The 19,098-nt window shown below is 37.5% G+C and overlaps 2 protein-coding genes across 13 annotated transcripts in view; both read right to left on the reverse strand.

Annotated features, from left to right (window-relative positions):
• The window catches only part of LOC117785271 (serine/threonine-protein kinase N), a 41,838-nt gene that overhangs the window by 9,164 nt on the left and 13,576 nt on the right, over positions 1–19,098 (reverse strand). For 5 of the 12 annotated variants that reach the window (XM_034623210.1, XM_034623208.1, XM_034623202.1 and 2 more), the window contains exons 1-3: positions 10,081–10,913; positions 9,468–9,789; positions 6,752–7,296 (exon numbers count right to left, since the gene is read on the reverse strand). In XM_034623210.1, the coding sequence (XP_034479101.1) occupies positions 6,752–7,296; positions 9,468–9,789; positions 10,081–10,359 (1,146 nt within the window). In that variant the 5' untranslated portion in view covers positions 10,360–10,913. Of the gene's footprint in view, positions 1–6,751; positions 7,297–9,467; positions 9,790–10,080; positions 10,914–14,732; positions 15,627–18,157; positions 18,508–19,098 lie in introns of those variants that run through there. The other 7 variants (XM_034623205.1, XM_034623212.1, XM_034623214.1 and 4 more) reach the window with 4 other exon arrangements.
• Positions 591–3,936, reverse strand: LOC117785276. Its single transcript, XM_034623217.1, has 3 exons — positions 3,629–3,936; positions 3,148–3,567; positions 591–2,508 (listed from the first exon to the last, which is right to left on the reverse strand). Exons 1-3 carry the CDS (start codon positions 3,812–3,814, stop codon positions 928–930), a joined length of 2,187 nt encoding a protein of 728 aa, XP_034479108.1. The 5' UTR covers positions 3,815–3,936; the 3' UTR covers positions 591–927.

The raw sequence follows: 19,098 nt of genomic DNA on the forward strand, positions 1-19,098 counted from the left end.
TATTATAATATTTTTAAATAAAAACAACCTTTTAAAAACATTTTTTTACACCTATTTATTAATTTATTTAATTACCAACAATTAAACTGATTCACCGCACATTTTATCTGTGTGTGAGGAACATGTTGAACAATATTTAAGCTTAAGTTCCTAAATTACGGCCACAGCTGGTAAGGATCGATCGGGTTTGGTTTGTTTGTATTGGTTTGAGTTTCGGCATTGATTTTGGATTTGTAAGTTAATGATGAAGATTGAAAACTTAAGCAGATTGTTAAATGCAAGCTAAAGCAACAAAACAATTTTTAACATCGATTGGAACCGAGGTTTAATTACCACAGCAGAGTCTGAATTTTAAAAGACTTAGCAGACATATTAAATGATCATTTAGTTTATCCTAAAGAAATAAAATTGTTCAAAACATTCAAATAGATCAGTATAATAATCTATTTAAATAATATTAAACATAAAATATAAATAACTACTTTGAAGTCAATTTATTTCATTTATGATAGAAATTTTGATTCATCATTATTGAAAAAGATCGAGTACAAGTTGATCGATTTGATCGAAAGAAATTATATAAAAGGAAGTCAGGATATAAAGAATTTCTTTACAATTTATTGAATTTTTCTTTGGGTGAGTTGCCAGATTTAGAGATTTCAGATCAATAGCTTCTTTCTTTCCTTTCTTCTACAATAGTTACCGATTAGTTTTTCATTAGATGTTATATGTAAGGAAGTTAAGATCCGGAGAACCCTGTGGAAATTATTCAATTTTCTAAAACTTGAGATCATTGATTTCTAATAAGATCCCAAATTCCCATTAATCCAGCTTGACTTCCAATAGGAGAATAAAGAAGCAGACAAACTTCCAAGTCTCTGCAATGGTTTCTTTGCTTTATCTATTTGAGTTCTATGACTAGTCCAGTTAAGGTTGCGGTCGTCGGAGCAGCGGTCGCTCTCCAAGGGAGAAGGCGCGTCCACGCAGCTGGAAACGCTCGGCGAGCCAACGCTGGCAGCTCTCGCAGTGGCAATTGGGATTCTTGGTGGGTCCGACATGATGACCTGGCTTCCGCATGGTCACCACACTGCCAAACCGGCGTGCCTTCTCCAGATGCTCATGGGTGTAACCGGAGACAACGGTGGACGTCTCGCTGGCCAAACTAGGACTATCACGCGAGATCTCGAAGCGACGGGGCAACAGTGGAGATGGGGCAACGGTGCCAAAAGTGGTGGCCGATGTGGTGCTGGGCGGTGCCTCGCTGCCACAACGCACCACTGTGCTGGCGGTGGACAATAGCTGTGGGGAACTGCGCTCCGAGGAGGGAGAGCCCGGAGCTGCCTGTACGCTGAGATTATCGCGTGCCTCGCTCTTCCAGCGATAGCCAGGATGCAGACGCTTGAAGGGATCGATGGCAGGAGCAGCTCCTGCAGCTGTTGTTGTTGTTGTTATTACCGGCGCTGTCTGCGGTGGCTCGGGACTTGCGGGCGGACCAAAGAACTGTAGGAAACCAGGACGATTACGTTGCAGATGCAACATCTGATGCACCTGCCGTCCCGGATACGTGCTGAATCCCACATTGGTCTCCGAGAATCCATCCGACTCCGAGGGCAAAGTATCGCTGCGCTGGAACGCACCACGTTGCGTCTGCACCTCCGTGATCGTTGTCAAGTGCGGATAAGGCGATGTCGATGTCGAGGTCGCCGGCATCGTCGTCGGCTGCTCCATGGAGTGCTGACGTGACCAGAGACGCTCCATTTGCCGGATGCGCACACGATCCAGCGAGTTCTCGTAATCAAAGCTATCGGATTTGCTGATCGTTGCAAATGGCGGCATGCTGGGTGTGTCCAGCTCATCGGTATCCTTCCAGGAGGAGTCCACACAGTCGCCGGCCAAGACGCTGGACACGCTGCTGCAGGTGGCATCACGTGGCATCGTCGAACGGGATGAGTTTGGATAGGAACTGCTCTGCGTCTCATCGCTGGGCTGGCGCATGTATTTCTGCCGAAGATTGGCCAGCTTGACGGCCCGCTGATCTCCAATGTGCTGGCGAAAGAGCATCTGCTTAGACTCCACCACCTCCTCGGCGGTGCTGCACTTGGTTATGCCGTGTCCCAGATGCAGTTGCTCCTGCTTTGCACTTGGCAGTGGCGACTTCTGTGCCAGGCGACGCGGCATGGCGCCACCCGAGATTCGCTGATGACGCAGCAGCATTTGCTCATTGTCCAGCACCGTTTGTGGCGTCGAATTGGAGTCCACTTCATAGGGATGTTGTCCATTGCTGCTGTCGGAATCCGAGTTGGAGGCATCTGCATCCGCCTGCTGCTCATCCTCGTCCTCATCCTCCTCGGAGCCCGTGCAATAGACATCAATGTGCACAGTGCGCGGCTTCTTCTCGCCCAGACTGGGCAGCCTGGGCGACTGCGACTGTGTGGAGGCAGGCAGCGGTGGTATGCGTGGCAAGGACGCCGACTTGAATGTGGACGAGGGCGTGGTCGAGTAGGTTGGCTGCAAGCACGATCAACAGCGATTAATCAGAGATTATGCTACATTTACACTCGTTGACAAGCAAGTCAATTTGATCACACTAGCCTGTACATTTTGATTCCCTAATGAGAAAAACAATTCTAAGAATACGAAAATTGGAACAAAATTGAAAAATAAGGAACATAAAACTAGAAAACTTGTTATAAAAAATAGTTCAGAAAAATAAAAATAAGAAGGAAAAGTCCAAAATTAGAAAAATTCCAAACTATAAAAATTTTATCTAAGAATGCGGAATTATTTTTGATAAAAAATATTTTTTATATAAATTATTGCACTTTTTTCGAATACACAAAGAGTTTATCTATAAAATATTTTCTGATATAAATTTTAGCACTTTATTCTAGCACTGGTTAAAACGAGGAAACTTGTAATTAGAAAAAAAAAAATCGATATTATCTACATTTTGTGCTCTGAATGATTCTCTTTTAATTTATATTTATATCTAGTATTTTCTTTTAATTTTTGTTTCCCTATTCTGGACACTTTGAACTTTATTTCCTGTTTTTTTGAACTATTGACTTGGTAATCAGAATGTATGTGGTTCAAATTGACGCAGTGTCAACTGGTGTATTTCAAGTTGAATTGCTCCTGTCAACTTACCACATATGTGTTCGCCTCCTCCGCGTGCCGCCGACTGGAAAAGTTCATGAGTGCCTCCGTTGTGGCACGTCGCTGATCGTAGGCGGGTTGACGTCGCTGTCGCTCCTCCGTGTCGCTTGTCTGGGAGCAGGCATCCCTCAATTGTTGTGCTCTCACTGTGCTGTGATAGACAAAGGGTTCGTTTTGTGTCTCCAATTGTTGTGGCAGAAAGTCGGCCACTGCCGAGACGACAATGTTGCAAGTGCTGCGACAACGCGTGCCACACACCTGTGCGGTGACGCCACCGCCAGATGTTGCAGCTGTTGCAGCTGTTGCCTCGTCTGTTGGCTGTGTAACTCGCGATGCTTGTGGACTTCCAAATGCTGAGTCCGCATATGTTGCCGACGAGTTTGTGCTGCGGAAACTTGTGGCAGCCGTTGCCTGCATTGATGTGGCAACATTTAGTTGGATTCCGAGTTGAATTTGCACTTTATTTGCTTACCTTCTCCTGCTCTGTAGCCGGCGTGCACCATTTGTAAACCACACGCACCGGATGCAGTGGCTCCTGCACATTGTATTCCTTCTGGACAGCTTCCCCGCCCCGCGCGAAGGTCAACTGTGCCCGCACTGTCCACTCGGCTGTGAGTTCATGAGGCAACGGAGGTCCTTCCCCCCGCATTTCACTCATGTTGCCGACCCCTCCCCGCACACACTCACACTTTTCTCTAGAGGCACACACACATGTTGCTAACGTTTCTCAAGGTGTGCCTCCAATTTTGATATACAACACGCGATCTGCACAGATATGCGGCATATAGTCTTTATATTCTTATAGACTAGGCTAAAAATATAACGGAAAATGTTGCTCTTGATAGTGCAAACTAATCCAATGCGAGGGTCGTTTAAAAAGTGATTGAAACATAGAGATATCAACAAAACATTTCTTCGAATTTATATTTTATAATAATTTACTGATAACAAACTGACAATTAACAACTGATTCTTGCTAACAAATAATCTTTATTAACACTCTATTTAATAAGAATAAATTCTCATTTCTTAAAAGCTCAAAACTTTCCACAAACAATTTGTTTTATTTTCCATTTAACCTAAAATCTATTTTTTATAATATAGTATATATTTGTGATATCAATCTATTTTAAATCATATAACTTCTTCATTTCTTCATTTCAATCCTAAATGGATTTGATTCAGTTCTCCTTTCAAATTGATAAAACAAACTAATATCTTTAAACAATTTACTCAAAATTATAGCATGAAAATGCTAATTGAAAAATCTAAAAATAACTGCCATAGATAAAACATTTATAAATGTGGCATAAGCAACTGAATCATCAGTTTCCTAAAAAAATTATTTTTATCTATGTATCTATATAAAGTACAAATTTCGCATGACTTCATCAGTATTTCCAATGAAAAATCACTTCAATATGAAATCATTATACTGAATGTTTTAACATGTTTGTAAGCACTTTTTAAGCCACCCTCGCACAGTGGGCGATTTGATTGTTATTTGTTGCCTTCTTGATGTTTCTTATTAATTTCTTTCGTTTTTTTTTTAAATATTATTTTTAGCTTCATTCAACGAGGCATGAGAAAACAAAACGAAACACTTTCAGTTTTTATTTTTCTTCAAGCGTCATGTAAAATTGTGTTTCTAATTTTATGTGCATTTATTTATAAATTCTTCAGTCGATTATTTGTTGTTGCTGTTGTAAAATAATAAAAATCGCAAGATGACCTCAAAAGCCAAATTCGAGCCAAACCACGCACAAAAATAAAAATGCAGCACGATTACCAAAAACAAGAAACGGAAAAATATAATAAAGAATTACGCAATTTCTAGTAAAAAAAGAAAATTAAATTAACTTGAAACACGCTGCGTATGCGTAATGTCTATGCCTGGAATCTCACTGAAAGTGTGTGTGTGTGTGTGTGTGACACACTGTGTGTTGCCTTTTGACGGTTTAATAGTGTAAGCGTCAGTCGCTTTTAATTACATCTGCATAAACTTTTAAACTAAAAAAGCGTCGCAGACCGAAAAGTAATTATAAAAAAGTCTTTAAAAATCTCTTTAAAAAAAAAAAAGAAAATTAAAAAAGCGACACGCGGTAAACGAAAAATAAGAAAATAACGGAAAAACGGCGAAAAACGCGCACGCAGCCCAAACGGCAACTGAACTCAAACTGAAAATGCGTGAAAATTCGCTAGAGAACAAATTATTTTTCATTTCGTACAACCGAATTTGTCTTGGCCTCTCTTTATCTCTCTTTCTTAGATCTTTTCTCTCTCAAATATGTATAGATTGTTGAAACTCTATATAGATATAGACTGAAAGATATATGTATATCTATTCAGCATAGTTCTATTAATGTTTAGCAAACACACCAAATGTGCAAAGGGCATTTTGGCTGGCCGTTTTTGTTTATCTCTGATGGCAGAACATGAGAGGGGAGAGGGGAAATTACCATGTGAACCATCGGGAAAACATCCAAGAAAAACATCTGTCGAATGCAGCATCTGTTAATGTCAAAAACTGCACTACCATCAAGAATTTTCCCCCTCACACACAGACTCACACACTCACACACACCGCATAAATAAATATGAAATGGAACACATTCTGTAGAGGATTCGTGGTCTATATAGGCCACGCATTCTGTCCGTCTCGGTTGGTAAATTTGTAATTTGTATTCTTCAAAAAGCAATGGGGCGCTTCTGCAAGAGTCGAATAACAAAGCCACAGCCTCAGTCAACACAAATAAATCACAAAACACGGACACGGACAAAGCAATCTTCTGTCCACGCGACAGGAAGTCGGAAATATTGTGCAACAAGCTGCATGGCTGGAGAGGCAATAAGACAACAAATGTGGCAAGTCGACAAGTGTAGACTCTTAAAAAAGAAACAATAAATAAAACATTCATTTTTAAATGATATTAAGTCAGTTTTTTTAATCATTTTTTTCTTGAAAAATTGAAATTTTTCAATTTTAAAGCAAAATTAAATACGAGACCAAATGATGATAAAATTAGCACTCCCCAAGAAAATCTCTTAAGATTTGACAACGTTCTAAAGTGGAGTACACTTTTCCCACGAACTGCTCGATTCAGTCGAATATACCACTCACAGTTGTTACTAATGAGCCAGTGGACAGTGTCGACACACTGTCTGTAGGGCTCTTCTTTCTCGCCAAGAAGGAATTTTGAAATACAGTGCAAGTAAATTAATGAGGCGACAGTTAGCACATCAACTTAAAGACACAAAATAAAGCACGAGGAAAATATTGAAATATTTTCAACAGCCGCGTAATTAGCCTCGTTTTTTTCACTTTTTTTTTATTTTATTCTTTTTGAGGGTGCCTTAAGGCAAGCAGCATACAGCACGTATGCGCAATATGAATCATACGCCGTGTGGCACACGCCACGCTCTCTCTCACTCTCTCTCTCTATCTTTTTCTCTCACTTTTTTTGTGGGCAGGCCTTGGGATTAGCCCGCCCCCGCGTTCGCGTACTTACCTGGCCAACGGCCAGTTCTATGATGTGTAGTATATAGTCTAATCTAATTAACAATAAGTCGCAGGTATTAAGTAGAGCAGACTCACCTCTTGCAGCGCCTTCTTGTCTGGCGCACGATTCGCCGTCTGCAACGTGCGTATAACATTCTTGGCTCCATCCACGACGGCGGCCTCGATGCGCAAACGATGACGCAGCTCCTCAATGCGCTCCTCCAGCGTCGTCTCCAGGCTCTGGGGCTGTGTTAATCCGCTGCCGGCAATGCCGAGCACACCGTGTTCATCTGTTAATTGCCTGGCCGCTTTCATGCGATCCGCCTGCTCGCGATTCTGTTTGACTTTAATGATCCGCAAGCGTAGAAACTCAATCTTGGCCTTGGAATCCGCCAGCATCTGATGCGCCTCCGCCAACAGCTTCTTATCGCAGCCAATGCCCAGAGATTGTATCATATTCTCTGCCCCTGCCTTCACCTTCATCTCGATCTGCAGCTGCTTCTCCAGCGAGGCCAGCACTTTGTCATTGGCAGTCGCCGTTGCACCACCGCCAGCCATTGCATTGTTTACGCCGTAACCACCGACGGCACCGCCAAACTGTGCACCACCGCTGCCATCGATGCCGCTAAACGCAATTGATTCTGTAAAAAAATAGCAGAAAAAAAAGCGAAAATTTATCAACAGTTTTATCGGATTTTTATTATATATACAAATACCCTGTAATTGGGGTGTTTGGTTGGGTCTCTTAAACAGCAGGTGTAATTTATTTAATAAAATATTGAACAGTTTGACAAAGTAAAGTTAAAGTTCGAATAGCGTACTTGAAGTAAATAAATTTTTTAGAAGTTCATATAATTGCTTTCCTTATGACAGCTAAGTTTGAAAATATATATGTTCTGCATATAATTATACTTCATTTCAGTTAAAAGTGTAATCGAACCATGAATTACGAATTTGAAGCGAGAAGTTCAGTATGAAAATTTAGAGAAGTTCAACTAAGAATATTTAAAATATTACGCTTCTATGCATAATTAACTGTCATAATATTATTATTTTTTATTTTATTCTTTCAATTGCAGCGTATCTTTAAGTAAATTAATATTGTACTTCTTAATATATCGCTTATTTCATTAAATTTGTTTAATTACAGATCATTTTCTAGACGAACTCTAAAGTACTTCTGTCCAATAAGCAACAATTGTTTCTCTCTGACACTGACCTTGGCCACATGTTGATTACCAAGAAGAGTGTCAAACCGTTTAACCACATGCTGTCAACTGTCAACTGTCAAATGTCAAGGGTCAAGGGTCAGCTGTGATTAACATGGTTAAACGTCGCTTCACTTGATCCAACAACTGGATGACACCCACCGTGTCCAAGCGCCCTTTAGACTCGGTTTATTTACAGCTTACAGTTAACAGTTTATTGCGGTTGCATACACGTCAATTAGGTTGCAAGCAGAGAGCACGCTGCATGCAGCTGCTGCCACAAATGGAGTCGACGAATAACAAAGGAAAGTGGGGAAGGGATTTTATGCTTTTTCATGAATATAGATAGTTCTTTTGTTGACCATAAAAGTGAAAGGACTTAGCAGTAGTATAGCAAAGAAAAGTGTGGCAACTTTGAGAGCTAGAAGAATATTTTTAATAGAATAAACTTATGGTATTTAATACTATAAATTTTACTAACGATGAAAATATTGAAGATTCTGTAGATTTAAAATTGTGTCATGCAAAGCCGCATTTATTCATATAACTTAGAAACTGCAGCTATAGTTTATTTCCTTAACATATTTTGTTCTTGAAGTTATGAATAAATATTTATGGAAATTTGAAATGCAATTTACATTCAATCGATTAGATTTTGAGCTATGCATTCATGCTCAGCGAGTTGAACCATTTATCAGGCATTTTCCATGGAAATTCTCCTTCTACAATTTTCTGGCTGCAACGTTGAATGTTAATCTATCGCTGCAGAGAGATATGAAATGTTTGTTGTAGCTCGCTGGCAGCTGCTGCCAAACATATCAATCAATTCGGCACATGAAGCTTTCAACGGCACACAAAACGAGATGATGATGTCGATGATGTTGATGAAATCTAAAGAGATGTTAGCTGATGGCACATGTTGTTGTTGCTGCTGTTGCTGTTGCTCTTGCTCTTGGCCAAACACGGAAGCAGCTAGAACAACGAGGCAGTCGAACAAACCAAAACGTTGAGCAGTCACATTCAGAAAAAGCAAAACATTTCATGCCACTTGTGTCAATAGTTTAAAAGAAAAAGCTAAACAAAACACATAGGAATGCGAATGCTTTCGACTATGACATAGCCTGTAGTTAAATAGTTTTTTAAATGAATTTCAAACTAAAAATTTATTATAACCTTTTAGAAATACACAAAATAAACATTGTCTAACCCAATATATATTTTTTTAACTTTAAAATTGCCTATTTCACTGCATAAATATACCCTTTTTCTGCACTTATTTAATTACAGGGTATTTTGAAGCACAAAAAACTTGACACCAGCCAAGTGTTTCGCTACAGATACGAGAGTAAACGATAAATGCATAAGTATTTCGCGCCAGGTAATGTAAGACAACACGCAAAGCGTTTCATAGATACAAATGTATCTATCAGATAGATAAATGGATGGATGCATAACCAGACAGTTGAAGGTTTGCGTGTCAAATGCTCGTAACGAAATGACAACAGAACGGTATTTTATTTGAGTATTATTTTTTAATGCCACAAACAGTTGCACAAATGACATTTGGCAAGTTATACAGGCCCAAAAACTATTTTCGGACTCACCTTGACCATTGCTATTGACCGCCGTGTTGGCGGATGTCAGCAATATTTGACTCTCGAGTTCCTGCAGTTCCGATTTCAGCTCGGCCAATTTACTTTTGCTTTTCTTCACAAGGACAGCTACATCGCTGAGGGAGCGACGATCCTTGGCCACTTCCCGTAACTTCTCGGCGCCCTCCTTGATTTTCAGCTCCTTGCGTATCTCGCGTCTTATGGCCTCTTTAATCTCCTCCAGCCGTATGGACATACAGCTCTCGGGCAGGTTCTCTGTGAAGCCATATTTATGACTGAGCTCATACAGGACAGGATGCTTTATATATTCGCCCTGTAAATTTAAAATTAACAGAATTAAAAAAATGTAATAAAATTTTTGATTGAAATTATTAATTAAACTTTTTTTTACTAAATATAAAAATTAAGCTCATTAGGTCAAGTTGAAATTGCTTAACATTTAAGCATTTCAAATTAAAAAATAGTGATAAATGCATTTAAAAATTATATAATTGTTATAACCAAGCCTGCAAATCTTGGCTTAATAATTCAAAAAATGAAATTTAAATATTTATAATTCATTAAAAAACAAATCTATTGTATAATATTCTATTATGATGCCTGCCTCTTGGATTTGTTCGCCAGAATAATTTATCACGGTATCTGTGTAAAAGATTCCCCCATTGGATGACTCGAAATTCGACACGATACGTTGCCACAACCTGGAGGCACTTGCTCGACGTCGCACTGAAGATTTTCTCGACGATGATGATGTTGCACTGCATCCCCGTGGCAATGTGTTGCATTTTCTGGGTGTCACCTCCACCTCCACATTGGCGATGCTTGCCTCATTTTTCGGTTGTGAGTTCAACATGCTGCGTATTCGTTTAACCAAATTCGACATTTTTGGGAGGTTTTCTGTTTTAACGCTTTTCGTTAGAATTTCAATTGGGTTCGTTTTGTGTTTTACTTGTTGTTATTGTGGTTGCTGTTGTTGTTATTTCTTGTGACCAGTTCATGGTAATTAGACGACTTGTGTCGACTTTTCACACGACTTCTCAAACTGTCAGTTATCAAGAAAATGTAACACAGATTGTTAAAAAGAGAGCGAGAGAGGAAATAGCAACAACAGCAACGACAACAACAATGGGAGAAACAAGTTAGCTGTGACTGGTTCTAGATTGTCATATCATCATCATATCATCATCACTGCAGCGACAATACGAGAAAGTTAAATGAGGCTGATAAATTTCTGTTCTTCGTCTCTTCTCTTTTTCAATACATTTCCGATCTGATATCAAACTACATTCATTCGTTCAGTCATTCATTCACTCATTGCGACAACAATTAAGATGCAAATTAAAAAAGAAGACTAGAAGTCTCAATCAATTTCAATTGCATTGTAGAAATCATTTATTGTTCGAAACTTTCACGGTATACAATTCTGAGAATCGTTTAAAACTTTCTACAATTGTTAAAGAACGAAAATATGAGACCATAAATTATTAAAAACTGAATATCAATTGATACGATCGATAGCAATCGAAAGTGTTACAGAAGGTATTTAATAATTTGATTAAATATGTATAAAGAAAAAAATATATAATTTTTGCTTTGTGGTAAGGTATGATACCAATACATAATAATACGTTCAAGTATAGGGGGAAAATTGAAGCAAAGTAATGCTTACAATTTTTATCTGAAATTTATCTAAATTGAAAGAATTTTGTTTATGTCGTAAAGCGGCACACAGACAGTTAGCACAACATGGCACTATAAATACGTCTGGTAATGCCAGATAAGAAAAAGTACATACAATTTCTTATATATCGCATGACTTAAAAAAAAAAAACATAAATAATAAATATACATACACTGGAAATACGGTACATAAGCATTTGCCTTTTGTTTACTTAGCTAATTTTTTTTTTTTATTTACAAACTTACAAAGTAAGTGAACGATTTCAACTGGCAATTTGTTATTATAACTTGAAGTTTTTTGCTATAAATATTATTATTAGAACTGGGAGAAGTGTAATAGGATTGTCACGTAAGTTAGGCACTCTGAAGGTATATATAATTATACTTATTTATAGGTTTACTAAAGCAACTTGACTTTGAAAAAGATCAGATAAGTTTACTATATTTTTGAGCATGCCTTTATTGTCTAATATAAAACAGTTGACAGAGAAACTATTTGACATTTAAAATTAAATTTGAAAATTATAAATCAAAAAAAAATATATTCCATTCGATTTCAAATCTAGACTATATCTCCATAGGAAAGTTGTGAGAGTTGACTTGGTTGCAAAAGCGTTTCCAATTGCCTGTTAAAATTTGCATTAAATAATGGCAACTGTGAACTGTGTCTGTAAAATGAACTTGACTCATTGCCAATTAGCTTAATATGGTCAACAGCAGCAGCTGTCAGTTGGCCACGTTTGTGACTTGGCAAAACGCCATGAATATGCATAAGAATTTCTCCATATCCAAAAATATTATCAGTCTTAACAATTGGACAGCTTAATGAGACTTTTATGGGATGAAATGTATAGTTGGGAAGGGCATTGTAGTTTTGATTAATTGCACAACAACAAGAAATTCTTTTTATAATAAAAAAAAAATTCTTTTATAATTAATAGGCTGGAATGCCCTTCCGATTTCCAGGGACGGAAACACTGCGCAACGCTTTCTTATCGGCTCTTTGGGACCGTGAATGGCGATAAGCCAGGCCAACAAATTAGCTAGCAAAATGTATATTCAAGCAGCTCGTTTGTTTATCCACACACACTCGAACACACACACACACTCACACACACACTCGAACACATTTTGGTGTACAGTGTAGCAAGATATGACGAAATTCTTAATAGATTTAGCTTTATCACATGCTTAGGCCTTGACTCTTTAAGAATTGTATAAATTTCACAATATTCTAATCACTTAATGTGGCAGGTTAGAGAAGCCTGCCACTGCCACTGCCACTGCCACTTGTTGCAAATTCTTTTACACTTGCCCGCACGCGTCCCGTTAACCGCAACAATCGAACTTCGAGTGAAATTAATGCCATATTCAGTGCCAATAAATGCGTTCACAGAGCCGAACCTCAATTCGTGGGCGGGCGAAGACAAACGACGAGACAACGATTTGTCACGAAGCTGGCCAACACGACGAACTGACTCACGAAACCAACGACACTGGCCAGGCTAACTGGTTTCGGCCCAGTTGATAACAGAACGCAGCTGATACACGTCTATTGACCGGCCAATAATGATTGCATTAAAACATTACAACGTTCATTTACAGCGAGTTCTATCAAAGGTCTGTAAGCATTACCTTGGAATGGAAGAGTTAAGCACATGGTATTATTACGAAAACTATTAACAATAACGCACGATTTCAGCTGATAAGAATACAGGGAAGTTTTATAGACCAAAATCAGTTCATTCAATATTATTTGGAAGTCAATCAGAACCTATGAGTAACAAGAAACAATCGGAAAAAAATTACATTTTTAATTATTATTGATTATTTTTGTGATGCATTTCTCCTTAAAGCATTACTCACTTCGCCTTACGATAAAACAAGTTTGAATTTAATAAGAAATCTTTAAGCTTTTAAATTCATACATTTCTCATTATTTATTTATTACATTATTTTTCGATTGAAATAAAAATAATTACATATTCCGAATTCCTCTTTATTAATTTTTAACTTTAAATCTATCAGCTTAAGGAAATACGTAAAGGTCATCTGAAACCTACATCCACTTTCTATGTATCGCAATTCACATTACTTACAGATTAAGACATTAACCTAATCAAGTTATAAGCACATAACTTCACGCTAATATCATCATTGACTATACAATTTTCATATAAGTTTAAAATATCTAGTTTTTTGTTGCATTTTTCTCTCACTAAAAAAAACAAAAAAAAATAAATAAATAAAAAGCTCCTGGGAAATGTTTTATGAGACGTTCATTGTCGTAAGTATGTGAAATTATAGCGGCTCAGCGACAACACGGCGCATTCTTTATAAAACATCTTGACGATAATGGTTCGCCAGGGGGGAAGGGGAGAATGAAGAGTAGGGAGGTGAAAAAATTACATAATGCAATTGCAGAAAGCCAAAGTTGTTACTTGAAGAAAAAAAAACTGACACAACACACTTACGAATACTTGAATAATCAGCATAATATGCGATATAGCGATATGTGAAGTGCAAAGCAGCAGAGACAAAAGATACAAGATACAAATGTATGAGTGCGAATGTGAGTGCGAGTATGAATACTTATATGCATACTCGTACACTCTTAATAAGCATTGGGTATCGAGTCTGCAGGGCGGTCATGATGATGACAGCCGCTGTCTGAGAAAGTTGCAAAATGTTGCAGTTGCATTTGGAGAACTGACAGACGCTGCAACGGATGGTGGCAAGGGGGTTGGTAAACGGAAATGGAAATGGAAACAGAGAGGTAGTGGGAGAAAAGTGAAGAGAAAGAGAGACACAGGGGCAAGAAGAGTGAACTAGGATTGGGTTAAGGCGACGTCAGAAACAGTAAATGGCTAAATTTTGTGGCTTTCTTTTGACGCAGTCCGTGTGGGCTGACAAAGAGAGAGACAGAGGCAAAAAGGGAAGAATGGGGCAAGAATGAGAGCAAAAGAGATATGCTAGCAAAGAGAAAAGTCAGCAAGAAACAACCCACGTTCAATTAATAATTATTATTAGACTGGCACACTTGGTAAATATCCTATTATACCGTTTAATTTTCATTCATAACTCTGTCAATATTTTATACCTTTTTTATCTTGTTTTAATTTGAATTCAAATTTAATTTATTTCGTTAAAAAAATTTTTAAGCCTCTAGATCTTGATTTTGATGCTAAGGGTCCCCCCTTTAAAATTTTGAATATTGAAAATTTTAAATCTCATGTCTTCACATTTAATCGACTCCTTATATCATAACTAGTATTAAACAACACCTTAAATTTGATTTTGAGTTTCATAAGCATTAAAATTAAAAAATAAAAAGTTAACAAATTAAATAATATGTCTTTATCAACATGTTACATGCACACGCGTAAATCGTATACACCCTCTGTCGTTATTAAATGATAGGGTATCCATATTGACTGCTACATGACTCAAGCAAGCAAATTGCGCGCGTGCTATCATTTGAGTTGTTTTCAGACATTCATATTCATATTCATATGCTTATTTAATTGTAATTTCAACTGGAATGCGATGAAGTTTCGTTTTGTTTCATATACATACATGTAGATATCCTTTGAGACGTGAACGTAAATCCTTTAGAAAGACCATGTTCATTGTCAGAGCCATACTAAGAATTGTTTATAGATGACGTTGTTGTTGTTGTTATGCTTGTTGATGGAGCTAGTTATGTTTTTAATAAGTGAGCTACAACAATCACATTGCTCTATATTGGCGGTAGTTTTTCCAACACTTTTCTATGCTATTTTTTCTTTTTTGTGTGGTTTTTTCTTTAGCAAACACTTTGACAAAATATGCGAATTTTTTCTCTATATTCATTTTCCAAAGCGAATGCGCGACGCAAAAATCACGGCGACAAACTGCCAAATGTGCGACAATATATATCTATACTTAAGTATATATACAAATGTATATAGATTTAATAAAATATATAATAAGTATGTGAATGGGTTGGAAAAATCGCGACACGCTGCGAGCGAAATTAAATTCGGAAAATGTCAAGGCGCTGCGAGGGCGCAAACTGCAATGGAAAACGCTGAGGCAGTCAAGCGATTAGAAAGCTTTTCATTTGTGCGCAAAAATTACGGAAAAACAAATCATTTTTCTTGCATGTTTTCTTCTATTTATTTATTTTTTTTTCGCTTAATTTTATTTTTCTTTTTTTGGTATGCAGCGAGAGCATGCAGATACATTCGCAGTTACAGATACAGGAACAGCTACAGATACAACAATATAATTGCCATAAATACATACACAGATACACACAAGTGTGTGTTTTTATTTTATGGATATTTATACTAGTACGTATTTCAATATGTATATTGTGTGTCTGTCTGCGGTGTCGAACTGGAAACATTTGTTATTCTTGTCGCAAAATTTCAATTTCGTTTTGGAAAATGTTTAAATTTTGTTGTTTTTGCACTTCTTGTCATTTACCTGCAAGAGAAAAGAAAAAAAAGAATAAGTATTAGTTGAGTGCGTCAAAGTCTGGTGAACGAGGGTTGTCTTTAAAGTTATCAAATTTATTACTAATTGTAAAGAGCATACAATAACTCAAAGGGAATTTCTAGTGAATGTGATATATATTTATTATATTTACGATTTGATATATAAGTAGAAAACCCCAACTAAACACAACTATCTGAAATACTTTACTTATTTATTTCATTTTATTACATTTACATTTAATTTGATTTCAATTAACAGTCTTAACTTGACAGTATTTTATTTAACATTTACACATTCTTACTTTTGTTAATCTCATACACCGAACATTTTCACATGCATAAATCTGTTAATCTCTTGCACACACTGTTAAGCCCCAACTGCAGTCATGTTAAATGCTATTAACAGTAGTTGCCTTATGTTAATGCGATTTGCATATGTTTTTTAAGGAAACCGTGATTTTACCCTCGCTAAACTTAAACAATTTGCGAAATTGTGTGTAATATTTAGATGCCTGGCAACTCAGCTACATTGCTTTTGGCCTTTTTTTCTTTTTGAGTCCGGGCAATTAATAACTGGCAATTTGAAATTGTTGGCGCCCGCTTTGATGTTAGCACACGACAGAAAAAATAAAAAAATGAAAAAAAAAAAAAAGACAAACACATGAAACTGATGAGATTTCTAATCGGTCATTTGCCCGAAAGTGCCTACACTTTGTATTACAAAGTATATAGTTATTCAGTTGGTTTAGTGTAGTCGAAACACGCACATGAAACTTATATCTAAACAAGGTCGTAGTTGTTGTAGTCTTTTTATATATTAAACATAATATTAGCTATCAACAACTAAGTATAACAAGACGAGGCTACCCTTGGGGCCAACGACCAAAGCAGCCCACGCATTTCGGCATTTCGAACTCGAACCGGAGATCGCAACATATCAAGTGGATGTGGGGGAAACGATTCGATTTTCGCACTCTACATACACCTCATATACTAATAACAACAAAAACAAACTGACCATTTATGAACAGAGAAACAACACCAATAAATTGTGTGTGTTTTATTTGTTTGGTTTTTTGGTCAGCGCTAAAAACGCCTAAACAATCTTTCTTTTTTTGTTGATTTTTGTGCAATTTGTTAAGATTCAATTTTTTTGTTTTGTATTTATAACTAGTTGTTGTTTGTCTTATTTTTAACGTAATTCAGTTGAGTTTTTAATCGATTTTCATATATTTAATCAGTTGCTTTAATTGTTATAAATAAAGTAGGCTTAGGAAAGCAATTTTCATGCTTAAATTTCATTTATTTTTAGTCGATCTATATATTTAATTGGTATATCAAGATTAATTCCTGTACTAATTTGGATTTTTTAACATTACTTCACCTTAACATATTTATACTATAAAGAGTGTATACCAAATTCGACATATAATTTATTTAATCTGAGAATGAGACATAAAAACTCGGAGCGTTTTTGATGTTAGCCAAATGTGAATTTTGCATTACAAAAAGTTAAGCAACAGATTCAATAGAGTGAGAATGAGCATTTTATGTGTTTATAATCAATTTACGATAATACGAGTATGGGCAACACATCCAACACAAAGCTGTTTGTTGTTATTATTGTTTGTGTGGCTGTTGCTGTTGTTGTTGATGAATTTGTTTAGTTTAGTTAGTGACAAGCGAGCTGTCAACGCATTTGTAATTTGAGCGGGCATTCCAACTAGGGGGTTATATCTGGAGAGGTGTCAGACAGGTAGAGGGGGTGTGGAAAGGGGGTGGCATATTGAAAGTGGGTCGGGCAACCGCCTTGGGCCTGACCCAGTCGCCAATTGTAAGTATTGCATTAACGCAAAGCCATAGAAAGGCAGCGAAAAAAGTTTTCTTCGATTCTGTGCAAGGTTTTTTTTTTATTTTTGTGCATAATTCTTTTTATTGTAATTTTTTCAAGTATTTTTTGCTTATTCAGCACATGCAACAAGTGAATTTGGGTTAAGCCTCGCATAGTAAGTACCGTAAAAATACGTCAAGAAACGAAAATAAATCGAGCCAACGCAGCACGGAGAACCATCAAGAAGAAGACAGCAAAAAAAAAAACATAAATAAAATTGTGTGACAAAATTAGAACAAAAACTCGCAGTCGCTTGAAATTGAAAATCGATTTTTTTTCGTTTTGACTTTGCTTTGCTTTGGTTTCGTTTTTTTTTTTTTTTTCTTTTGGCCGTTGCCTGGTCTCGAATTTTAATTGATTGTCACTTGATTTTCACTTTTATAAACGTTCAAAGATGGTAAACGAATAAACAAAAAAAAAAAAAACAACACAAATCAAAAAGCTAAAAGAGAAATGGAATTTCACCCAAGCGGTATTTTTTTTGATTTTTACGGTTTGCTGTTGTTGCTGTGCGCTTTTGTCTTAATTATTAGAAGAAGCAGCAGCAGAAGCTGTAAAATAAATGGCCCAAATCAAGTCAAGCTCGAATCGAGTCGAGTCGAATGGCTTTAAAGCATTTAGCAACTTACGTTTGAAAAGTGCGGCTAATCCAAAGTTGGTTCACAACATTATGAACCAGAGTTGGGCGTTGTTCCGCCAAAAATAAAGGACATTGACACTGGCCAATGAGCACTGTCACAGCACCGTCAAATATACACAAAACTTGGCTCAAAGCGCATTTATGCGTCATCGAGAAAAATGCACACGAAAAAGAGGCGCGCACGCCCGTTCAGGAGACACTGCAAAATTTATGCATTTGTTGCCAGACTTTCTCGCGACGCTACGTCAAAATTAAACAATAACAAATGTTGACAACAATGCAAAAAGAACGTAAGCGCTTAACGACAGCAACGACAACCGGCTTCAAACGCGACTAAAAGCGAACTGAGCGCCAAAGACCCAAACCAAAGACAAAATTCCAAAGCCCGCCGCAGCAGCAGAGCGCGCTGAGCATGCGCGAGAGCGTAAAACGAAACCAGAGAGCAAGCAAGCAGTGCCAAAGAGAGCGCGGCTTGCACACAAACACAGCGAAAGTGGAGCGAGCGCGCAACTGCAGCAAAGAAAGCAAAGTCAAAGCTCTCGCTGCATGCTTCAATGAATGACTGGACGTTGACGCTGCCGTTGGCTTCGACGTCGACGTCGACATCAGCATAGCAGAGTCGCGCTTCTTAATTGGCCTGCGCGTGCGCCAGCTTCTATACAAGTGTTGTTATTATTTTATGCTGCTTCTCTTTGCGTTTTGGGTTCTCTTCTTCTTGTCCGTCTTCTAAGCTGCGCTTTGCCTGCTGCTGCTGCTGTAGTTGTTGTTGTTGTTGTTGAGTGGCTTTTATTGTGCCAGTTCTTAGAATTGTACAGCTATGTTTGATTAACATTTCTTGGCCGCCGTCAACTTCTTCTTTTATTGGGTTAACATTTTTCACTGCAACCATTTATTCTTATTTTTCTTCTTCTCTTTTTTTTTTTGGTGGGC

The sequence above is a fragment of the Drosophila innubila genome (genome assembly GCF_004354385.1).
Source record: "Drosophila innubila isolate TH190305 chromosome 2R unlocalized genomic scaffold, UK_Dinn_1.0 1_C_2R, whole genome shotgun sequence".
In the NCBI taxonomy this organism is placed as follows: domain Eukaryota; kingdom Metazoa; phylum Arthropoda; class Insecta; order Diptera; family Drosophilidae; genus Drosophila; species Drosophila innubila.